Consider the following 23,940-nt stretch of genomic DNA (forward strand, 5'->3'; position numbering starts at 1 on the left):
AGAGAGAGATCACAAGTAGGCAGAGAGGCAGGCAGAGAGAGAGGGGGAAGCAGGCTCCCTGCTGAGCAGAGACCACCCCCCTCCAATGCCGCGCTTGATCCCAGGACCCTGAGACCACGACCTGAGCCAAAGGCAGAGGCTTAACCCACTGAGCCACCCAGGCGCCCCAGAACTGCACCTTTTCTTGTCCCAGTGCAGCACACAGGGATGGGGCTGTGATGGGGAGGAAGGATGGCCCAGTGGGGAGGGTGGAGCAGGATCGGGTACAGTCCTGGTCTAAGAACACTTACCACAATTCAAGAAACGAACATCCACTGAAGGTTCACCATGGGTCAACACATTAAAAAAGAATTCCCTTTATTGGGGTTCAAACCAGTGCTTTGTGAAATTGGAACATTACCTAGCCTCACCATGGGTATAATTTTATTATGTGTTAAGACCTTGCTACCCTAACTATACTTGGCTTTTATACAAAGCAGTGTATTTGTTATTTTTAAATAAACTGTATTCTTGTCCCTTAGTATACAAAATCATGTCAGGTTTATTTTGTCTTCATTGCCAAATGACTCTCAATTCTCTTACTTCTGGTTTCTGATTTGCTATAGGAAACTCTGTAAATTAGGCCCATTTGTAGGTGAGGCATGTAGGTACAAGGAGGACAGAATAAAATAATTCTCTGGGTAGCAAACTGCCATCTCATAGTTTTCTGAATACTAATTTGGGGGTGACATCTCAAGCACATATTATTTCAACATGGTCCAAAAGTTGGTCATCAGTAATTGGATGGAAGACTCCCAGTGTTACCATCTGAGTCAGGATTTCCTCCTGTGAAAATCATTTTTCTGTTTTTCTTTTCTTCACTCTAAAGTCTGTATTTTAGATCCTCCATCCCTGGCAGCACCGACGGTTGAAAACAATGATTCGCTATCTTATTTTCCAGGCAGCAGCTCCTTTTCTTTTTAAATGAAATTTTATTCTTAACAGCCGGGTTGTAAATAGAGAATGTCAACCTTGGACCTATCCTGACCAATCTGCAAACCACAAGACGAAGGATATGGGATCCCATCTTACACAAGGGGAAAACTCCCCAGGATTCAAAGCCTGAAATTCAAGCTTCTGCAGCATAATTAGGGTCATTTTTTTCTCCGTCTCAGTCTGGAAAGCCAGGCCAGTATTCCTGATTATAAATACAGGAGCGAGGGGAGAACAGACCTACGTAAATTCTGGGATGGAAATGTAGCGAGGCTTTCTACCCACCATGCGGCACACATTGCTTTGTCCAGACACAGGGACGTGGCCTGATTCTACCCAGAAGTCTATGAACGATGCTGCCAGGTCTAGCAATTTACTGGACAGTGAGAAAGACCACTGGCCACAGGAAGAGGCTGGAGTCACGTCCTTTGTTGACAGACAGCACGTTACTGAAGATGTGCCCACTCTCCTTCAGGTCTTGGAGCAAATGGGCTAAGGCCATGTTTGCAGTACTGTTCCGCCCGAAAACACCTTCCCAGAGCTGGCGATGGAGTATGCGATGAGCTCTAACGCTGGTTGTTGCTTGTGATTTTTCACCCTGTCTGTTCAATCAGCAAAGCAGAGCAGCCTTGAAATGCTATGAATAAATATTTGAAGTTTCTGGGTTTCTCATAACTCCATTTTTCTTCTAGGGATTAAATGGGAACCAGATGAGAATGGAGTCATTGCCTTTGACTGCAGGAACCGAAAATGGTAGGGAATGGTCACTCTTATTAGTTAACATTTTAAAGAGAGAGCTCATGGAGAGGCTTATTTTTACGTCATTTACACTTAATTTTCCCCTGACCTAGGTACATCCAGGCGGCGACTTCGCCGAAAGATGTGGTCATTTTAGTGGACGTCAGTGGCAGCATGAAAGGCCTCCGTCTCACTATTGCAAAGCAGACCGTCTCATCTATTCTGGATACGCTGGGAGATGATGACTTTTTCAACATAATTGCTGTGAGTGCAGCTGTTTTGTGCTTTTCTGTACTCTGGGTTCATCCACTCTTTTAGCAGAAACCGGTTCCCATTCTTACTGCTTTTGTACGCACAGCATTGGATGTCCCACCCAAGATGAGGGCCGGTTAGTCCCGTGGGGGTTCACTGAATCAGGAAGTTGGAATGGCTTTCAGAGCCTAGGAGAGCAGTGGAGCACCATTTCCTCTCTGTACCTGGCACTCAGGCACTGCCGTCTGGAAGAGTAGCACCAGATTTGGTTTTCCTTGGGGGCCAACCTTTTTGGAACCTTGGGGAATTAGACCTTGCAAGATGGTCCTTAAATGGCTAGTGGAAATTAACTTTTAGCTAGATGAGTCTGATGACAGTGATAGTAATAATAATCATGAGGCTGAAGCAAGTAAACTGAGTTGTCTAAGGCTCCCCGAACACTTGATCTCAGCTTTGGAAACAGAAGGGTCATTTATTAAGCACCTACTGAATGCTATTTGCATTTCTTTGCTCCTCACAGCAGCTCTCAGAGGCAGGAGGTGGTTTTTGGCATTTTCTCAGATGCAGCTGCTGGGGTTGAGAGGGTCAGTGTCTTGCCTGAAGTCCTAGAGCAGGGATGTGGGAGACCCAGAGCCAAGCAGGGCAGCAGTTTGCTTCCTGAAAAGGAGAATCGATTTCTGGTTTTCATCTCCGGTTCTTTTTCCTCTTCTCCCCAGTTCTGTGGTATGAAGTCTTTCCCACTCTTTTCCCAAAGATTAGAGTCACAATGAGCCTGCTTCTTTTCCCTGGGTGCTTCACCAGGTTCTCGTGTCTGGTGGTCAGCTGCACTTTGCCCATCACCTCTACCAAGGACGCTGATGGGCTGCAGCAGGTAGCCGAGGCAGCGCACAAGGGGACGGCACTTGGGCTTTGGGGTCAGGACTTAGTTTGAACCCTAGTTCTGCCACATATAGCTAGCAGCACATCTTGGGGCAAACCACATGCATCTGAGCCATCAGCCCACCCCCTGAAGTTTGAGTACTCCCCTTGCCCACACAGTTGCTGCCAGATTACCTGAGCCCGGGCACAGGAGGCCCCACACTGAGAGCAGGATATGAAGGAAGGGGTGTTATTTGAAGAGCCAGGCAGACGGGCTCCAAGCATGTGGTCCGTGTGGCTTCCCCAGGCTCCTGAGCAGAGTGCATCATCACGATACCCTCTCTCTGCAAGGTCTCTGCATGGGCACAATAGCTGCTTTTACTTGCGGGGCAGAGTTTGCAAAGGGAAGGGCACAGGGGTTTAAAGGACATTGGATTTCTATTGCATTGAGATTGCTTGATTTAGTGTCCCGCCTGCGTGCTTCTGATCAGACTGAGCAAGAAGGCACAGCTGCAGACTGCCCATGATTTATAACTCTCAATTAAAAAAAAAAAACACCCTAAAGAAGAAAAGGAGGAGAGACAGAAGAAGAAATTCCGTGGGAGCAGGGGTTAGTTTATTTATTGTTTATTTATTCAGCTAGACCCAGTGCCTGGGCCAGTGCCTGGCCATGAGTGAGGGTTCAAATATGTGTTAAAAGAATCATCTCTACAGCCGCCTTGCCTACTCCTCCTTAGCATCCGATGTGGATGATCTCGTGGGGGCTTCCCCTCAGCTCCGTGCCCCGTGGAGTGGAGGCGGAGACACCACGAGGCAGAAGCCACCAGCTTGAGGTCACACAGCTAGAAGTGGCCCAGGAAGAACTCAGAACCTGCCTGGCTTTCCCTTATTCTGCTTCATGAGCAGAAGTGAAGACGCGGGCTCGCCCTGAACCTGGATGACCCCAGGGCACCATTCCTTGGGGGGGGGGGGGTGGGAAACGGGACTGTTCAGACAGAACTTCAGGTTTCTAAATCAAGCCAAGTTGCTCTAGTTACCAGTCTCCTTGTGAATATGCAAATGTAGCTTGATCCCCCACATATCCTGAAGCATTTCCAGATAAGCAGCAGCTAATTTGGGACTATCTTTCTTATTAATCTTTAATTACTCATTACAGAAGTATCAGAAATTAGCATAGTAAGAAGTGCTAACTAATTACATCGTGGGTCCTTTATCAGTCAGGATTTATTGTTCTGTTAACAAAACCAATCGATTGAAATAATCTCTGTAAGTTCATTAAGATATACAAACAGTGTCAACTCCATAATGAAGACAGAGTGATTAAGATAATTGAAAGTAGACATGCTAGTTATTTTAGAATAGTTAAGGGAAAAAAAAGTATTTTTTTTTTTTTTTGCTCCAAATTGTCCCCTTATATAAAGAAACCCATTAGAGGTCCCATTAACCCTCACCGTACATCTGCTTGTTAGTTTTCAACATAAATGATCAGCTTCGCGACTATTTACATAATTATTTTGATGAATAGGAAGATACTCTGAACTTTTTAAATTTTAAGCCTCTAGAGTAAAATCCATGAACTCTGTCCCCCTAATGGGTAAAAGAATGGATCAAGTTTGTTCATGAATTTGTATTTAAAGGCCTAGGTGGTAAAAAGCACCACTAATTAACAGTAACGTTTACACATTGATTGTTTTATTATAGGCAACGTATGCAAAAATTTTAAACAACTCTGAAAAGTTTCCCTTCCTTTGCTGTTTGCCATTGTTCCAAGTTCTAACATGTATAAGAACATACGTAATTTTTCCACAGCAATAGAATCCTATTTTCTGGGATATTCAGCAACTTGCTTCTATACTCATATCATAAGCAAGTATATTTGAAGAACAGAGCATTTCTTTTTTTTTTTTTTTAAGATTTTATTTATTTATTTGACACAGAGAGAGAGATCACAACTAGGCAGAGAGGCAGGCAGAGAGGGAGAAGGAAGCAGGCTTCCTGCTGAGCAGAGAGCCTGATGTGGAGCTTGATCCCAGGACCCTGAGACCATGACCTGAGCTGAAGACAGAAGCATAACCCTCTGAGCCACCCAGGTGCCCCGAGAACAGGGCATTTCATCACCTCTAGTTGATGTTTGTTATTTAACCAGTCCTCCTTTGCTGGGTATCCTGCTGTTATGGGTCTGTTTTCCACTTGAGAGTGCTACAGAGAATGAACTTGGGCATGTGTTTTTGTAGTGTTGGGTATGCTTCTACTGAATAAAATCCAGAAGTGGCATTGCTGCCCCAAAGGGTATGCACATACTTAGGTATTACGAGGATGTCCCTTAAATAGGCTGGTGTAATGCTTACACACTCAGAAAGCATACAGGCATACCTTGGAGATATGGCAGCTTTGGAACCAGCCCACCAAAATTTAGTGGGTATTCTGATAAAGTAAGACAAATGAAGTTTTTTGTTTCCAGTGCGTATAAAAGTTATGTTTACACTATTCTGTAATCTGTATGTGTGCAGTAGCATTATGCCTAAAAACAATGTATGCACCTGAATTTTAAAATACTTTATTGCTTAAAAATGCTAACCATGATCTGAGCTTTCAGTGCTGATCCCAGAGCACCATCACAAATATAATAATGAAAACGTTGAAATATTTGAGAATTACCAAAATGTGACAGAGAGACACAAAGTCAGTAATCACTGTTGAAAAAATGTTGCCAATAGCCTTGCTCTGCAGAAAGTTGCCACAACCTTTAAAAAAGTAACCTTGTAAAAAATCACAGTATCGGAAGCACAATGAAACAATGTATCCCTGTATTAATCAGCTCCACCTGCTGTAACAAAATATCATAAACTGGGTGGCTGACACACAGAAATGTATTTTCTTACAGTTGTAGAGGCTGGAAGGTCCAAGATCAAGGTCCAGTAGGGTTTGTTTCCTGTGAGGATTCCCTTCCTGACTTGTAGACAGCCCCCTTCTCACAGAGAGAGGGAGTAAGCTTGGTAATGTCTCTCCTACGAGTGCTAATCCCATCATGAGGCCTGGACCTTCGTGACCGCAGCTAGCCCTAATCACCTGCAAAAGGCCCCATCTCCAAATATCACCACACCATGGGATAAGGCTTCAACATGAAGTTGGGGGGAGGGGTGGACACAAGCAGTCCATTACATCAATTGACGATTCTAGATAGTGGGTTGATAATTGGGAGATCTCCATGTGTATTCCCTGGAATTGTCTCTTCTCAAAGCTAAGTATGTTTCACCAGTGATACCTTGCCACATCATGGTGGTTGGTTGGTTGGTTTGTTTTTGCCACTACTTTATATTTCTACACTGGCAACATTGCTCTGGTAATATGGTGTATGTAGGTTTTTCTGCCTATTTAAATGGTTACTTGCCTCCGTCTAGAGGGATACCCCACTGGAGTCTCTTATAAGGGCAGGGGGATGGGCGGTCTGAAGCTCCGTCCAGAATGCCCTGGAAATCTGTTTGAGGGGCATTGTTCTTGTCGGCTGGATTCCATTTACGGGAGAGGACATTATCATTTCACCCTTCATTACACCGTCAGCTTTCTCCTGCTGGCTGGGTAGATGTGTGAGGAGACATTTCAGAGTTTTAGGAAGAAAGTAAAGAATACATTCTTGTTTTTCCATGGCAGAAGCCCCTTGTGCGTTGTAGGTATTTGTTTATACAAACGTACTTCATCATTGCCTCTTGGTTTTCAGGGCCATAATAGAGAAGGGAAGAGGGGGGTAAATAGTAAAAAAGCCTTTCCTTGGCCATTTCAGTCATTTTTGCATGTTTGCATGTTTGTGTGAAGCTCATTGACTAAATGCATCTTATATATATTATACTGAAAAGCTTCCAATTCAGGTCTTTCCAGAGAATAAACATGAAACGATAATGTTAAAAACTGTTTTAGCTTTCATGGGCAGGGTATTGCAAAGTCTAAGACTGATGAACTAAATGATCGAATTATAGAAGAATAGAAGAAATATGAGAGTGATTTTGTGCAGCCGAAGTTAAAATTTAAGGTCAAACCACTGGTGCATGAAGAGAGATGTCACTGACAAGAGAAAAGGCATATTTTTCTGATTTGCTTTGAAGTCTAACTACAAGCCATGCATTAAATTAACAATATTATCATAAAAATGAGGGTGCTAATTCTGTCCGATGCTGAAATTTGAAAAATGATTTTACGGAAGCCTAAGCCATGCATTAAATGAACACAGTATTAACTGGACCGATATTGTTAAATCAATTTAAATGCCTCCTACAGCCTGTGTTTGTGCAGAGCTGAATAGAGAAGAGCATCATTTGTTAGTTCAACCCAGAACTTTCTGGTGCCCTGGTTTTAATTTGCAGGATTTTCTTTAGAACCGTTTCTACAGTGCTTTGTCTGCTATGGATTTGCTTTTTAAAGTAATCGATTCCGTATTAAAAGTATGAGGATGGTATTTTCTTGCAGTGCTCATTTGTTCTGTACTACTAATTATGTCCAGTCGTGTTTCAAATTACACAAGAAGCTTTTGTAATGCAGAAGATCCCTGGGATGCCTGTGTTGGTGAAAATATTGTGGGTTCATCTGCTTCGTTACATAAGCCCTACACATTTTCATTCTAAAGGTTGTTTAATCAAAAGCGCACCGATAAAACCATATAAATATTTAATGGGGTTCCAGTAATTCTACATCACTTTCCAGCATTGCATGAGCATGCCAGCACTTTAATTCTAGGCGCTTTTTGTTTTGTTTTGTTTTTTTGGGTTTTTTTTTTTTTTTGAACTTAGGATTCTCTATAACATCCCCACTTACTTCATTTACTTTTTGTTTATCTGTTTTTTGAAGGGGGTGGAGAGTCTCTCTTTTTTCTTTTTTCCTCTGTGTCAATTTGTGTGTGTGTGTGTGTGTGTGTGTGTGTGTGTGTGTGTGTTTGTGTGTCTAGGCTTTGTTTCTCTTCTTTTCCATCTGAAATCTTCTCTATAACTTTTCTTTTCATTTCTTTGTTCTGATTATTCATTAACAAATTCTGTTCAATGCCAAGAATTGCGTATTATACTAGGGCTGCCTCTGTAAATAAGGAAGACAGGTTGTCCCCCCTCTCCCTTCGTGGAACTTGAGGTTTTGTGTGTGTGAGTGTTGGGTGTGGGAACAAGTGAGAAGCTGGTGCTCACCGCAGAGTGGGGCCATGCTGTCTTGGAGGGGGCAGGGAGGGCAAGTAACCAGCTGGGAGGCTGGGGGCATCTACAGAAGGAAGGGGCTATGTGCCGGTGGTAGTCACTCCTCTCCACCCACCCCCGGAAGTACAAGCCTGGTTGGATTGACTGAAAGGTGTTCATTGTCTGGAGTTAGGGGTGAATGGGGGAGATGGAGTAGATGTGGAGGTGGTTGATGATAAAAGGAAGGGTTAGACTGAGGGAGGCGGGCTAGACCCAGCAAGTCTGGTCAGCCACATGGAACAATTGGGACTTCATCTACAGACAGGGGGAGACATGGAGGGGTCAGTTGCAGGGTGATCTGTGGGGATGTCCCCCTAAAGTTTCTCCCTTATTAGGTCTCCCCTCATTCTCTTTCTTAGGCAACTAATGGTCTTCTTGTTGGGTCTGAAAACTCCACTGCTTCCAACCTGAAGTGGGGCTGAGTTCTCACCATCACCCAGAGCCCAGAGTCAGCTGGTTTTCACTCTTGGCCTTTAGACTTTGATTTACGTGAACCAGCATGTGACACAATACTACACCAATGCCAAGGCTTGTGAGAGCCTTGATGGGTGAGCCCAGCCCATTTATTCTTTGTGTGTAGAGCCTTCTCCAACATGCTCTGGCCATTCATTGAATGAAACTTGAAGCTTGGCTTTCCTATTTTAGATTATCATTAAAATTCCTATTGAGGATTTTGGCGTGTCCTTAAAACGGTAGATGTAGGGAATGGTTACAAGGATTTCACAGAAGGAAGGAAAAGGCAGATGATGACGTGTCCTTGCTGTCAGAGTGCAGAGTTGTGTGGTTGGCGTGGGAGAGAGAGAGGGATAATTCCTGAGAGAGGAGACGGGTGGGACGTAATCTAATCCCTGAAGATCGTGAGTTTACCTCAATTCTGCTTTTGTTTTTCAGATGGACCATGGTAGCCTCCTAGATGAGCACTTTTTATCATGAAAAGGAAAAAACAGTCATTATCTTTAGATGTAATGAGCCTATTCTTCTATGGAGAAATGTAGGAGACAGTGGTTCATGGTCATTCCCCAGTGAAAGTCATGTGCCAGTTTAGCCAGTGTTTTATGTCCCTGAACATAGTGGTGCTTCGTTGATACTCAGTAGACAAACTAAGGACCAAAGAGCTCCATGGCGGATCCTTCCTGGGAGGGATTTGGTATTGAGCGGGATGCACTGTCTTGACTCTAGGTCTGCTGAAGACCTGATCACTGAGAGGGTTCAGAGTGTGGCATAGAGTGGGACAGTGGACAGCCACGTACACGGGTGGTTTCTGTCTTGGATATTTAGACAGTCCCCCGTGCTTATCACTTCCATCCCGTGGTGTATCACTTCCATTCCCCCGTGGTGTATCACTTCCATCCAGTGAAGACAGAGTCTGTACTCTCCAGAGGTGGTCAGGGGCAGATGACCCCTGTCCTCACCAGCCCCTTCCTACTTAGTAAATGCCAGCTCCAGGTGGAGGGCGTGTTTGCTGGTCTTTCTCTCTAGCTAGCACACATGACATTCGCATATATATTTTCTTTCTTCCTTGTGCATATGCATCCAGATGCCTTCTTTCTCTTTCTTACATGCCGAGCTCTGTGTTGACACTTCACCAAATTACCTTGTTTCATTCTCATGGTGACTTCACAATAGAAGCTCAGTTACAGTTTCAACACAAAGTCCAGCAGTCCTCAACATGAAGCCTGAGACTCAGGAGAGAGGCCTTGGCCAAGGTCACGCAGGTGGTGTATGACAGAGCCAGGATTTGAACCCAGGCCTTTCTGCCTCCATTGCTTTAGGTTCACTGCTCTACCTTTGTGTGGATTAGAAGAGGAGAGCCAGCCCAGAAAGAAGAAAGGGAGAAGGAGACAGACCTTGACCACGTGGCAGTTCTAGCTCTTGAAGGGGTGAAAGTTCTTTGCCCATCTTCTTACCAAGTGGTTGGTGGGCTGGCTGGACCATCTCTGGGGATGCCTGAGCCCTCTCCTGTCCTGGGAGGAGACTCTTCCCATTTCCCAGAAATTTGTAGGAAGGACCACCCACTTCAGGGTGGAGACGGAGATGACTGAGTCCCTCTCTAGGGTTCATTCTTGGTAGTGAGATGGAGCAAAAGCAGATGGTGGAAGAAAATCCCACCTGGACAGTGAGGATGGTGTGCACTGCATCCTTTCCTTTTTTAGACAACTGATATCTGATTGTTGACCTAGGGATGAAGGAGAGCTGATTATCGGGCTACTGTATCTTAGGGCTGGAGGAGATCAGATCGTCAGCTCTGAATTGATATGGCCATCCCGCATCATTGTTTCACAAAGTAGAAATCTAGAGAACATCCATTAAAATGTAGAGACTGGAAGGTTTCCAAATGGAGAGCTTCTGGGAGCTTGGAAACAGTTTCATGTCCAGGGTGCCTTTGGTGCTCCCCTAGGGAGGAGCACAGGGTAGCGTGGTGAGCACGCACAGCTGATGGGCCTTCTTGGCACAGCCTCCCTGTGTGCACCGCTCCCTCGCAGGGACGGCTGAGCCCAACTCCCTCCGGTGATCCAGACCAGATTGCTCAGCATAGCTTTATCCTGATGCAGTCAAGGGAAATTAGTCAACTGCAAGCTTGGATGATGCCACTAACAAGCTGGCGGGGGTTCAGAAGAGCAGATTCCTCCACTGTGGCCACGGCTCACACAGTGATGGGGAGCATGGTTTTGATTACTGCACATGTTCCTCCCTGATGAGGGCAAGAACATCTTGGTCCTCTTTCCTTTCCAGCCCCCGCGGCAGTCCCCCCACGTGTACAGGCCTTCGTACTAGCAAAGCAATTTCTAGTCTGTTGCCTCGTGGGACCCTCGCAGGAGTCCCTGGAGGGTAAACAGAAGATCATTTAGCACCTTCTGTTGGAGAAGAAAGCAGGACTTGAGGTACAGTGGCTTTCCCAAGGCCACACAGAGAGTACGTGGCAGAGGCAGAATGTGGACCTGAGGGTCCTGACTCTCAACTCAGATTCCGCAACCCCAGGAATCAATATTGATAGTGTATATTAGGCAGAATGTAGATAAAATTTAAAATATTCCTGGCAAATGGAATTGGGAAGTTTGGGAGGGCAGGGTATAGAGCGACCAGGTGTTCCATGATGTCATGAATGGGAGCAGGGCCGCTGCAGGTTTGGTTTGATGCTTCAGCAGCTCGGTCTTTCTGTGTGTTGCTCTCCATGCTTAACCTTGTCACCTCATGGTTGCAAAATGGCTGCTGAACTGTGAGATGTGTCCCAAATGGGAGAGGAAGGCAGTGGGTAGAGAAGAGTTTTCCTCTAATGGCAAGAAAAAAAAATTCCCTGAAACTGCCCAGAAAACCACCCCTTATCTTTTGTTGGCTGGGAATGGGTCGCATGACCACCCCTAGCTTCAAGGCAGGGTGTAAGCATGCAGCCAGCAGAGGAGGGAGTGGCTGTGATTGGCTCAGTCCGCTTCTGCTTCCGGCTTTAGGAATGGGCATCTTGTCACCTTTGACCAGCTCAGTCAGCAAGGGAGGTGGAGCACAGGGGAATGGATGTCTTTTTCTCCAGCAACTTCCAGCGTCAGCCCCATACGGACCGAGAACCCTGGAGAAGTTCTTCTTCAGATTGGACTGTGACGTGCTTCCTGAACCCTCAGATGGTGTCCCATTTGTTGACTGGAAGTCATGCTCTCGTTTGTCAATTGCTAATTTCCAGAATCACATAAACGTGTTTTTCCTCCATGCCTCTTCAGAGGAGATCCAAGCTATATGATCATGGAGTTGTAATTTTTTCAAATGCTCTGTGTGACCAAGAACAAAGACTAATGAGGGAGCCAAAGTCAGACTGATGAGCAGCACAGAGGCTTTGGGGGCCAGAGAGGACAAATTGGGGGCTTTGAGGTCCTGAGGTCATTGGCTGTGAGGTCAGACTGCCTGGGTTTGTATCTGGACTCCACCCCTTGTGGACTCCCCAGTGGTGTGGGGCAAGGTGATCATCCTTGCTCTGCTTTGGTTTGCGCCTCTGTAAAGGGGGTGTGGTTGGAAGGGCTTGCTACGTGAGGTTAAGGTATGCCGTGAATGAAATATAGCCTGTGCCTAGATGAAGTGAGTGCTCAGTAACAGTGAGCTGAGGTCATGATTATCCCTGCTCCGGCCTGCTTAGCCAGCGCCTTAGCACCGAAACAGGCTGTGTCTCTGTCACTCTTCAAGCAGCTGCGTGTCTGGCCCCCTTCAGTCTGTCCCTGCAGTGTGCCCAGAGCAGTGGGCCTACGCTCATCCCGTTAGTCACTCACTTCCCTGTGCACAGCCCTCTGTGGTCCTCCTGGTACACACACTTTTAAGTCTGAACTTCTTAGCCAGACTTCGCTGGAGAGCTGGAGCTTTGAGAGTTGGTTCTGGTTCCTTTTCTCTGGAGCTCTGGGCTGGGCTTTTGATAGCTGGAGTGGATGACATGTGATGACATGCTTTGAACACATTGTTCTTGGGCACTGACTGCAGGCCCAGCCCTGTGCTTGTCACAGGCAGCACATGGAGGAACCAAGTATGGACCCTGACAGTGTGGGCCCACCTATGGTAAGGGATCCAGGCACCAGGCTGTCAGAATTTGGGAGTTTACAGGAAAGGAGCCTCAGCTACACTAGAGGCATCTTCTGACAAGAGGCAGGAATGAGCTTGCCTGGAGGATGGTAAGAGTCAGCTTGAAAATGCCAGAGCAAGACTCCAGACAGAGGGTCCTGTGTGGGAGGAGAAGATGGGATAGCCCAGAGGACAGGAAGGGAATCAGGGCTGGCTGGTGCTAAGTTTCTGGGGAGAACTAATGAGTGAGTGAATTTGGAAAGGTCAATAGGGTCAAGTGTTCAGAACCCTGCCACACCCTGAGAAGGTTTATCTGCAGAACAGTGGAAAGTGTGATGGGTTGGCAGGAAGCGGCATGACCTGATTGGCATTTTAGAAGGACCTAGCCTAGCTCCAGTGCAGAGAATCATACTTAAATTTTCACTTCCTTGTTGTTAGCTTTGGACAAAAACAAATGGTCATATTCTGGGTATTCTTGGATAAAAAGTAATGGGAAGGCTGGCACTGGCCTGTGTGGAAGGTGGCTCGTGGGTAGTGCTCTCACCAAAAGCCACAGAGCCTCCCAGAATGATGGGGGAACACCAAGGCTTCTCCTTTCCTCCGTTCTTTGGTCACTCATGTGCAACCCACGCACAGGTCCTTGTGCTCCAGAAAACCAAAGACAGAGGCTGCAACTGTGTTCGCCCAAGTCTGGGATGCTCTGTAGGTTCCACCTGGGTCACGCACTGTCCAGCATGGCCACAGAGCCCCAGAGTTTGGAGTCACACCTAAAGGATTGTTAGTTAACTGTGTTTGCCCTTAACACTGCTATCTACCAGCACACGCTCTAGAACTTTCTCCCTCAAACAAGAGAAGACTATCGGGTGCTTCAGCACAATCTTATATAAGGGCACCAATGAGAAAGCCATCTAAGAGAATGAACTGAGCCCATAGTTCTGTTGCTTTTCTGTTTGTTTGCATGTGTCCTTCAATTGCCTAGTAGACCTCAAGTGATTAATTATGTGTGTCCTCTTGGCTGTTTCATCTCTTTGCAGTATAATGAGGAGCTTCACTACGTGGAACCTTGCCTGAATGGGACGTTGGTACAAGCTGACAGGACAAACAAGGAGGTAGGGCCTGCCACCAGGCAGGTGAATCAGGGGTGGGGGCATGGTCTCGTCCCCCTCACAGTGCTGGCTGACAGTAATTCCACTCTAGTTTTTAGAAACTCATCAAAGTATTGGCCTTTTGTTGAGGGCCTTGGAACCCTAGTGCATAGGACAGTTATGAAGAGGCATAAATAAAATCCTTGCAATAAAATAATGACATTGAGGGCAGAAGCTCCATAGTTCTGAAATACTTGTATTGTTTACTTTTTTCTTTGCTCTGTGCACATCCTGTGTTACACCTGATACCTGTGTTGACACCATTGAAAGAGTATGGCTTTTGCTGAGATTTCAAAGAAAATTGAACCTACTTGCTAAATCTCTTGTTGCTCTTACTATAATTGATTAAATAATCTTTAAGGTAGCTATTGAGGTAACTTGTCTCCTGGTTGGAAGGTAAGCTTTATGAGGATAAGGATTATATCTGCTCCCTGCTGTATATCCAAGGCTCTGAAGCATTGCCTGCTATATAAATATTTTGAAACAAAATGAAGATGTATTAAAGGAGGACCTTAGGAAGCGGGGTAGAAATTGTCCTTCTAGTTGGAGCATTCTAGGAAAATTCACTGAACAGATAAAACAAATAAAATCTGTTTCCCCTTAGCCATATTCATTGTTTATTTTTATTTATCTTTTTTTAGAGAGAGAAAGCAAGAGAGAGAGAGAGAGAGAGCACACAAGTATGAGGGGAAGGGCAGAGGGAGAGAGAGAGAGAGAACCTTAAGCAGACTCCTTGCTCAGGGCAGAGCCTGATGTGGGGCTCAATGTCACAACCCTGAGATCATGACCTGAGCTGAGATCAAAAGTCAGACACTTAACTGACTGAGCCACCTGGGTGCCCCCTCCCCTTAGCCATCTTTAAACTTATCAGTGCAAAACACCTCAGCTACCACCATACCACCCCTTACAGGGCTGGGTAACGATTTAGGTCGAAGGTGTGGCTGTGGCAGCAACAATATCACACCTCCTGAGACACAGAGCTGCCACTCTGTATCATTTTGCTTTGTTATATTTGCCATGCAGGGCTGCTCCTCCCCCTGAAGAGCATGCTCCCATGAGGTGGCTGAGGGCAATGGCAAGGCAGATTCTTGTGAGGCACTGTGCCTGTGCTGAGGAGATCCTGTTGGCTCAAAGGGGCAGGGAGTGGCATTGGTACTATCTTAGGTGCAAATGGTAGGAGCATTTGCTTGGGTTGGGCATCTCTGAGGGAGTGACCAGCAGAGGATTGAGAGAAATTTCTTCCAGCTAGAATACAAAGTGAGAAAGAAAAATTATACCAGAGTTAATATCCAAGCTTCAGTTCAAGGGGAAAATACCATAGAAATACCATAATAAGCTTTATGTTTGGAGGGAGAAAGAAGTACATGGTAGTTCAAAGAACAAGTGTATCTAGAGAATGTTTATTCATGGTCATTTTGTGGGGTAAGGTAGAAAAGAATGACTTAGACCTCCATTTATCTTTTTAAATAATTTAAATTGTTTAAAATTTATCACCGAATTTTTCTAGGGACCTCCCCCTTGTTTGATCATTGCCTGGGTATGTATTCCACCCCCTTCCCCATAGTGTAGCCTTGAAATATCCTCCAAAGCCTCAGATAGGTGTTTAGTGATAGTGTCTGCAACATGAGATAGAAAAGATGCTTTAAATGATCAAAACCTCCCTTTAGGTTGCATCCCAGATAAACAGGGAGCAGTGTGACAATTAGATATCTGAGGTCTTATGAAGGGAAAAAAAAGTGTTAGGGAAAGTGAAATGAACATTTATTTAAAATTGTCTTTGAAAATGTATGGCTATTAAAGACTGGAGGGCTTTTGAATATAAAAATTTACCTGGCCATCTGATTCTGCCAATGGGGAGTAGCCACATTCCAATCTGATTCTCCCCCTTACAACTAAAACACCCTGGATTGAAGCCTACAACCAATTATAGGAAGGCTGCAAGGTGAGCTGTCTTGACCTAAAGTCATAGAGCTGGGTTCCTTGGGTCTCTTGTTGATTCCCACCATATGTCCGAATGGAGCACTCCAGAAGCCTCCTTCCTGTACCTACAATAGGCAGAGACCAAAAATAATAATTAAAAAAAAATTGAATAAAAGCCTGTCCATTCTAGCCAAACAACCAGGGAAGGGGTAACCTCATAACAGAAAACCTTTGTGACAGTACCTTTCCTACTCCAGACGGATACCAGTGGAACAAATATAGAGCAGTCCTCCACAGTTTCAGCAGGGCTGAATGATAAATTGACCTTCCAGCCCACCCCACCCACTTGACCCTCAGCTCAACACAGAGACCAATGGCTAAGAACAAGATTGTTTAGGATCTGGAGTCTGACAATGTAAAACCCAAAATGCCCAGAATGCAATAGAAAACCCCTTGTCATTCCCCCAAACCAGAAAAATCACAACATGAATGAGAAAAGACAATCAACAGAAGCCAATATTGACATGAATCAGATGTTGAAATTACAAAATTGCTTCAACAAGCAATTAGGAATTCTCTTGAAACAAATGAAAAAAAAAATAGAAAATCTCAAAAAAGAAATAGAAGTTGTTAAACAGAGACAAGTGGAAATTATAGAACTGGAAAATACAGTCACCAAAATAGAAAGCTCACTGGACCAGCTCAATAGTAGAGTGGAGATGACAGAAGATAAAATCAGTGAACTCCAAGACAGATCAATAGAAATTACCCAATTGAACAGCAGAGAGAAAATAGACTGAAACAAAATGAACAGGGTCTCAGGCACATGTGGGATGATAACAGAAGAGCTAACATTCATATCACAAAAGTCCTGGGAGAGGAGAGGAAGATCAGGACTAGATATATATTTGAAGATGTATTAGCCGAAACTTCCTACTTCCTAAAATTGGTGAAAGTCATAAACATATATATTCAAGAGCTGAACAAATTTCAAATAGGTAAACGTGAGTCACTCCATGGCAGGGCACATCACAAACATAATTAGGCAAGGGGGAAAAGTAACTTGATAGCAACAGAGAAAGAAGGGCACATTGCTTAGACTACATATTTGAATGACAGCAGACTTCTCCTATGAAATCATGGTGGCCAGAAGGAAGTGGCAGAGCATTTTTTTTTTTAAGTATTGAAAGAAAACAACTGTATATTCAGTGTAAACGTCCTTAATAAATAAAGGGGATATAAAGACATATTCAGATGAAGAAAAACTATACAAATTTCTTACCAGCAAATCTACTTGTAAAAAATGGCTAGAGGAGTTCCCTAAATAGAAAGGAAAAAACAGAAAAAGGCTTGAAACTTCAAAAAGGAAAGAATATCAGACTGGGTAAAAATAGGAGTAAGTATAATAGAGTATCCTAATTATCACATTATTAAGTCCTATTGGATATTTGAAGCAAAAATTGTAGCATTGTTTGATGTAGAGCCCACGGTTGCTGAGGAAACAAGCCAATTATATTTTAAAAGTATGGAGGGTAAAAAGACCTAATTAGAAATAATATTTCCACCTCTTACTGGAAGTGGTAAATGCTGATACCAGTAGACTGTGATAAATTCCATATTTACAGTATGACACCCAGAGCAACCATTAAGGAAATAGTGAGAGGATGCATATGGGTATCTCTCAGTTTTTGAAAGTTCACTTTATACCACCTTGCTTTTACAAAAGACATACATTAGCACCTGTTTTTGCTAACTGAAAGATAGCTGAATAGGATTTTCACTTTTATGGAAAAAAGGCAAAAAGCAAAAATAGCATCCAGCATTTTTTTTGCAGTGAGCCATTATCGAGGCAGGATGCACCCTGAGCAGTGACAGTGTCCCTGCCAAGCTCCTTCCCCAGGAACCACACTCTGCAACATAGAATGAAGCCTCCATAGCTTTGAACTATGTCTGTGAGCATCTGTGCTTTATCTCCATTTATTTTCTGCGTCACTTAGCAAGATGTGTCCTAAGGTATCAGAAAAGCCTAAGAGAGATTATTTTTGGGTCCAGGAATGCACAACCATTTTTCCATATGAATTACTGGTAATTGCTTCTTTGCTTTATGCCATTTCAGTTTATGATAAGTTCCATAGGAATGTTCTACTTTCAGATAGCGGGGGAAATGTACTTAACAAGTAATTCATGAGAATGTAAGAAATAAGACACAGAGAAAATGAATAGGAAAAAAAAGATAAATTGGCAGTCTTAAGCCCTAATATGTGACTAATTATCTTAAATGTAAATGGTCTGAGCACAGCAATTAAAAGACAGAGATTGGCAAGTGGATTTAAAAAAAGAAGTCTAACCATATGCTGACTACTAGAATTTCACTTAAAATACAATGACACAGGTATGTCAAAAGTAAAAGGATGGGAAAAGAAATACTATGCAAACTTTTTTTTTTTTTTTTAAATCAGGATTGGCTATATCAATATCAGATAAAGTCAACTTCAGAGCAAAGAAAATTACTATCACTAGAGACAAAGAAGGACACTACATAAGAATAAAAGAACCCATCCATCAGGAAGACATAACAAAGCTAAATGTGTTTGGACCAAACTACAGAGCTTCAAAATACATGAAACAAAAACTAATAGAACTGAGAGCCGAAATAGATAAACCTACTATTATAGTTGGGGACTTGGATGCTTCACAGACAGTAACTAAAAAGAAAGTCAGCAAGGTTATAGAAGAACTGAACCACATCATCAACCGATAAGATCTAAATAACATTTATAGGACACTCTACCCAACAACAACAGAATACACATTCTTTTCAAGCACTTGTGGAACATTAACCAGGATAAAGAATATTTGGGGTCGGGGCACCTGGGTGGCTCAGTGGGTTAAGCCGCTGCCTTTGGCTCAGGTCATGATCTCAGGGTCCTGGGATCGAGTCCTGCATTGGGCTCTCTGCTCGGCGGGGAGCCTGCTTCCCTCTCTCTCTCTCTGCCTGCCTCTCCGTCTACTTGTGATTTCTCTCTGTCAAGTAAATAAATAAAATATTTAAAAAAAATATTTGGGGTCAAAATACAAACCTTAATAAATTACCCAGAGTTGTGAAATCATACAGAGCATGTTTTCTGTTGATAACGGAATCAAATGAGAAATCAATAACAGAAAGACAACAGAACAATCTCCAAACACTTAGAAATTAAGTATAATACTAAATAACGCATGGGCTAAGAGGAAGTCTTGAAGGAAATTTTAAAAATATAAAACTGAATGAAAATGAAAACCTAATATATCAAAATATGTGGGACAAAGCCATCACAGTGTTGAGGTGGAAAGTTATAGCACTAAATGCTTATATTAAAAAGAGGAAACCCTCAAATTCATAATCTAACTTCCTACCACAAGACATTAGAAAAAGGAGAGGAAAACCCATAGCAAGCAGAAGGAAGGAAATAATAAAGAGCAGAAATCAGTTAAATTGAAGCAGGAAAACCACAGAGAAAAATCAATAGCACCAAAACTTGGTCCTTCCAAAAAATTTATTAATAAAACTAATAAATCTCCAGAGAGACTGACATAAAAGGAGAGAAATCACAAGTCATCAACAATAGGCATGAAACAGATTATTACTATAAAACTGAGGTCATTAAAAGGATAATAAGGGAATATTACAAATAACTTTACACTCATAAATTTGATAACTTAGAAGAAATGAACCAAATTCTTAAAAACTATAAGCTACCAAAATCCAACCAAGATGAAATAGATAACCTGAATAGTCCTATAAATATTAAAGACATTGAATTCATAATTTAAAAGTTCCAAAAATATACTCAAGTTCCAGATGGTTTCACTGGACAACTCTACTGAACATTTAAAGAAGAATTAATATGAATTTTACAGAATCTCTTCCAGAAAAATAGAAGAGGAGGGAAATCCCTCCAACTAATTTTATGAGGCTAGTGGTTCCCCAATAAACCATACAAAAATAGTACAAAAGAAGAAACCTATACTTTCCTGGCAGGGGAGATAACCATGATGAGAAAAAGATACCTCTCAGCTATAACCCTCATGAAGGTCCTCATGAGGAACCTTACAGCAAGAGTCCTCAACAAGATTTTAGCACATCAAATCTAACAATATTTATCTATTTCTACAGAATAATACAACACCACAAAGTAGGATTTATTCCAAATATGCAAGACTGGCTTGACCCTGGTGTCAAATCAATTCATGTAATTCACCATATCAACAGGCTAAAGATGAAAAATCATATGATCATAGCAATTAACTCAGAAAAAATTTGATAAAATCCAACACACAGTCATGGTTTAAAAAAAAAAACAAAAAAACAACTCAGCAAAATAGGAACAGAGGTAACTTCCTCAAATTGGTAAAGACCATCTACAAAAACCTACAGCTAATATCCAACTTAACAGTAAAGGTTTAAAAAACTTTTGTATTATGGTCGGGAACCTGTAAGCCTGTCCACACTCACCACTCTTCTTCAACATAGCATTATAATTTCTAGTCAGTACAATAAAGTTAGAAAAAGAAATACATAGCATACAGTTCTGGAAAGAAGAAATTAAACTCTCCCTATTTTCAGATGATATGATTATATGTGTAGAAAATTCCCAAGACTCTACCGAAAGCAAAACCTGAACTAATAACTGAGTTAGGCAAAATCACATATACAAGATCAACACACAAAAACCAGCCACATTCCTATATACTAACAATGAACACATGGAAATAGAAATTTATAAAAACCAATACCATTTACAATTGCGCCAAAGAAATAAACTTAATGAAACATGTAGCTTCTATGTGATGAAAGCAAAGGAGGCCTAATTAAATGGAAGGACTTACCATGTTCATGGATAGAAAGACTCAGTATAGTCAAGAGGTTCATTCTTGTCTAATTGATCTATAACTGTAATGCAATTCCTATCATTCCAGCAAGGTTTTTGTAGACATAGATAAGGGCAGACTAAAATTTATATAGGCACAGGACCTAGAATAGAAAAACTACATGAAAACAAAGAATAAAAGTAGGAGGAATCAATTTACCCTATGTTAAGGCCCATTATATAGTTAGAGTAATCAAGACAGTGTGCTGTTGATGGAGGAGTAAGCATATAGATCAGTGGAATAGAAGAAAAGAATGTAGAAATATACCCACACAAATATGCCCAACTGATTTTTGACACAGGTGCAAAAGCAATTCATTGGAGGAAAAAATACCATTTTCTAAAAAATGGTGCTGGAGCAATTGAACATCCATAAACAAAAAACAAACAAAAAACTACCTTGACCCAAACCTCCCCACTTCAACAAAATTTACCTGAGATGGGTCAAAGATTTAAACAGAAGTGGACAACTTCGACACTCTTTAAAAAACATAGGAAAAAATCTTTAGAATCTGGGCCTAAATAGAGTTCTTAGGCTTGATAGTGAAAGCACAATCCATAAAAGGGAAATGTGATAAAATAAATCTCATTAATATCAGGGAAAAAAAGATAAAACCAAAAACCTTCTGCCGTGTGAAAGACCCTGATGGAAGAATGAATAGATATGTGGCTTGCAAATATCTTCTCCCAAGTTACATTTGCAAGCTACATATCTAAAAAAGAATGAGCATATAGGGAATATAAATAACTCAAACTCAACAGCAAAGACAAATAACCTGATTAGAAAATGGTCCAAAGACATGAAGATACACTTTACTGGATAGGGTAAACAGATGGCAGGTAGGTACATGAAAAGATATTCAACCTCCTCAGCTAGGAAAATGCCAGTTAAAACCCCAATGAGATATCAGAAAGGCTAGGACAAAAAAAGGAATAAAAGAATAAAAGAACACCAAATGTTGATAAGGACATGGAGAAACCAGGCTGATAGGAAAGCAAAACGGTATGGCCATTCTAGAAAACATTTGGTAGTTTCTCAGAAAACCATACATGTAGTTATTTTGTGTTTTCAGCAATCACACTCTGGGGCATTTATCTCAGAGAAATGAAAACTTAATGTTCACACAAAAACCTGTATGCACATGTTCATAGCAGCTTTGATTCATTGTAGCCCCCGACTGGAAACCACCCCGATATCCTTCAGGAGGTGATTGGTTAAACAAAGTGGTATTTCCCTCCCGCAGAATGAGTCTTTGAATCTTTGGGGAATTATCTTGAGAAAAAAAAAAAAAAAAAGCCAATTCCCAAATAATATATACTGCATGATTTCATTCATATACTGTTCTTGAAATGACAAAATTGTAGAAATGGAGAGTAGATTAGTTGTGGTCAGGGGTGAGGCGTGGGAACGGGAAGGGGTGAGAGGCTAATAGAAGGGCAGCTGGAGGGATCCTTCCGGTGGGAGAAGCATTCTGTCACTTGACTGTGTCAGTGCCCACATCCCCGTCGTGCTGTTGTTTTGCAAGATGTAATTGGAGAATGCTGGGTGAAGGGTTTGTGGTGTCTCTCTGTTATTCTGACAATGGCTATGGATCTCTGATTACCTTAAAATGAGAGTTGAATTAAAAATAATCTGAAATCTATGTGGAAATATTTAAAAGGGACTTTATCAAATCAGTGTGAATCAATTTAGGTTGCTTTGGTTATCTCTTAAAAAGTACTAACTGTAGTGCAGTTTCTGATAGCAAGAGAGTTTCATGTCTTACCTTGTGGGCCCCCCTTTTTTTTTTTTAAGATTTTATTTACTTACTGGAGAGAGAGAAAGAAAGCAGGGGGAGTTGCAGAGGGAGAGGGACAAGCAGACTCCATGCTGAGCACTGAGACCACATAGAGTCTGATCTCAGGACCCCAAGATCATAACCTGGGTCTAAACCAAGTGTTGGACACTTTACCAACTAAGCCATCCAGGTGCCCCTTATGGGCCTTTTAATTTGGAAGAAATCTCAGAAGACAAACATTTATTTTCCATTGGGACATTTTAAAAACCAAGGTGTGCTCCTTTGGCTATTATTTTTTTAAGATTTTATTTATTTATTTGAGAGAGAGAAAGAGTTTGCATAAGCCAGGTGGGGGAGAATGGGGGGTAGGTAGAGAGAGAGAGAGGGGCAAGCTCCCTGCTCAGCAGGTGGTCCAATGTGGGACTCGATCCCAGGACGCTGGGATCATGACCTGAGCTGAAGGGAGATGTTTAACCAACTGAGCTACCCAGGTGCCCCTCCTCTGGCTATTTTGAACCAATTTCCAGGTCATCATCAAATTGATGTTAAGGCAATGTATATTTAGGACTCAGTGTCATGTAACAAAGACTAGTGTGTTCATATAAAACAAAATGAGAATTTACATCAACTCACCTAACTGCAAAGTCCTTGGGTGGAAAGACTGTATCCGTCACACCTTACACATGATGTCGAGGGTCACCCCCCTCTCCCCAGCTGCCTCCCCTATGTGCCTTCTGCGGACTCTGATGGGTTCTGCGAGGCCAGATGCCCATTCTGGACCCATAACCGCGTCTCCAGAGTGTAGAGCAGCCCAGCTAGCAGCCTGGGCCAGGTGTCTGTAACTGTGGCCAGAAGGCAGGCCTGTGTTGGAAGAGCTGCTTGGTATTCCCGAAGGAAAGAACTCTGCGTACCCAGGCCAGGACCTAGGAGGGAGATGCTCTGGGGAAGCATTCATGCATGAAGGAAGGAGTCTATGGGCCACCTGGGGGAGGCTTCTGGTTGCAAATCAAATTTTTCCATTTCGTTTGTTTCAACAGAAGATCCACAAAACATTAAAAACAAAGCATGAAGCTCATTCCTTTTTTTTTTTTTTAGATTTTATTTTATTTTATTTTCAGTGTTCCAAAATTCATTGCTTATGCATCACACCCAGGGCTCCATTCAATACGTTTCAATATAACTAGCACACTCTGAATTAGTCTGTGGGTGAAATGATCGGATTCTGGCCTTGGTTGTCCTCGTGAGTGAAGGTCACATCCCCGGAATGGCAGCTTGGAAGCCATTTTCTTGTGTTGTCTGTGAAATGGGGGACGGGGAATTGTAGCCTTCTGTATAAGCCTGTCCGGAACTGGCGGAGTGCGCGGTGACGCTAGCCTTCCTTCCTCTGTGCTCAGTAATTCTGACTGCAGTATGCCCGATCCTGTGGGAGCCTTCATCCTTCGCTCAGAATTGTCCGTGTGTATCCTGACAAGCTCTCCTGACAGCCAAATAACCAAGATCCTTTCCTACCTGTCCCTGTTCATCTTGTGACGGTTTCCCTGGTGGCTGCCATAATGTTACTTCCAGTTAATGAAAGGGCTTCTGGAAAGTGACACAGGGGATTATGATGTCATGTACCTTTAGT

General features: G+C 42.8%; 1 protein-coding gene across 3 annotated transcripts in view; it reads left to right on the forward strand.

Annotated features, from left to right (window-relative positions):
* The window catches only part of CACNA2D3 (calcium voltage-gated channel auxiliary subunit alpha2delta 3), an 854,557-nt gene that overhangs the window by 390,985 nt on the left and 439,632 nt on the right, over positions 1-23,940 (forward strand). For all 3 annotated transcript variants that reach the window (XM_032322613.1, XM_032322603.1, XM_032322620.1), the window contains exons 7-9: positions 1,665-1,725; positions 1,824-1,974; positions 13,598-13,672. In XM_032322613.1, coding sequence (XP_032178504.1) covers positions 1,665-1,725; positions 1,824-1,974; positions 13,598-13,672 — 287 coding nt within the window. The remainder of the gene's footprint in view (positions 1-1,664; positions 1,726-1,823; positions 1,975-13,597; positions 13,673-23,940) is intronic.

The sequence above is a fragment of the Mustela erminea genome, chromosome 1, assembly GCF_009829155.1.
Source record: "Mustela erminea isolate mMusErm1 chromosome 1, mMusErm1.Pri, whole genome shotgun sequence".
Classification (NCBI taxonomy): domain Eukaryota; kingdom Metazoa; phylum Chordata; class Mammalia; order Carnivora; family Mustelidae; genus Mustela; species Mustela erminea.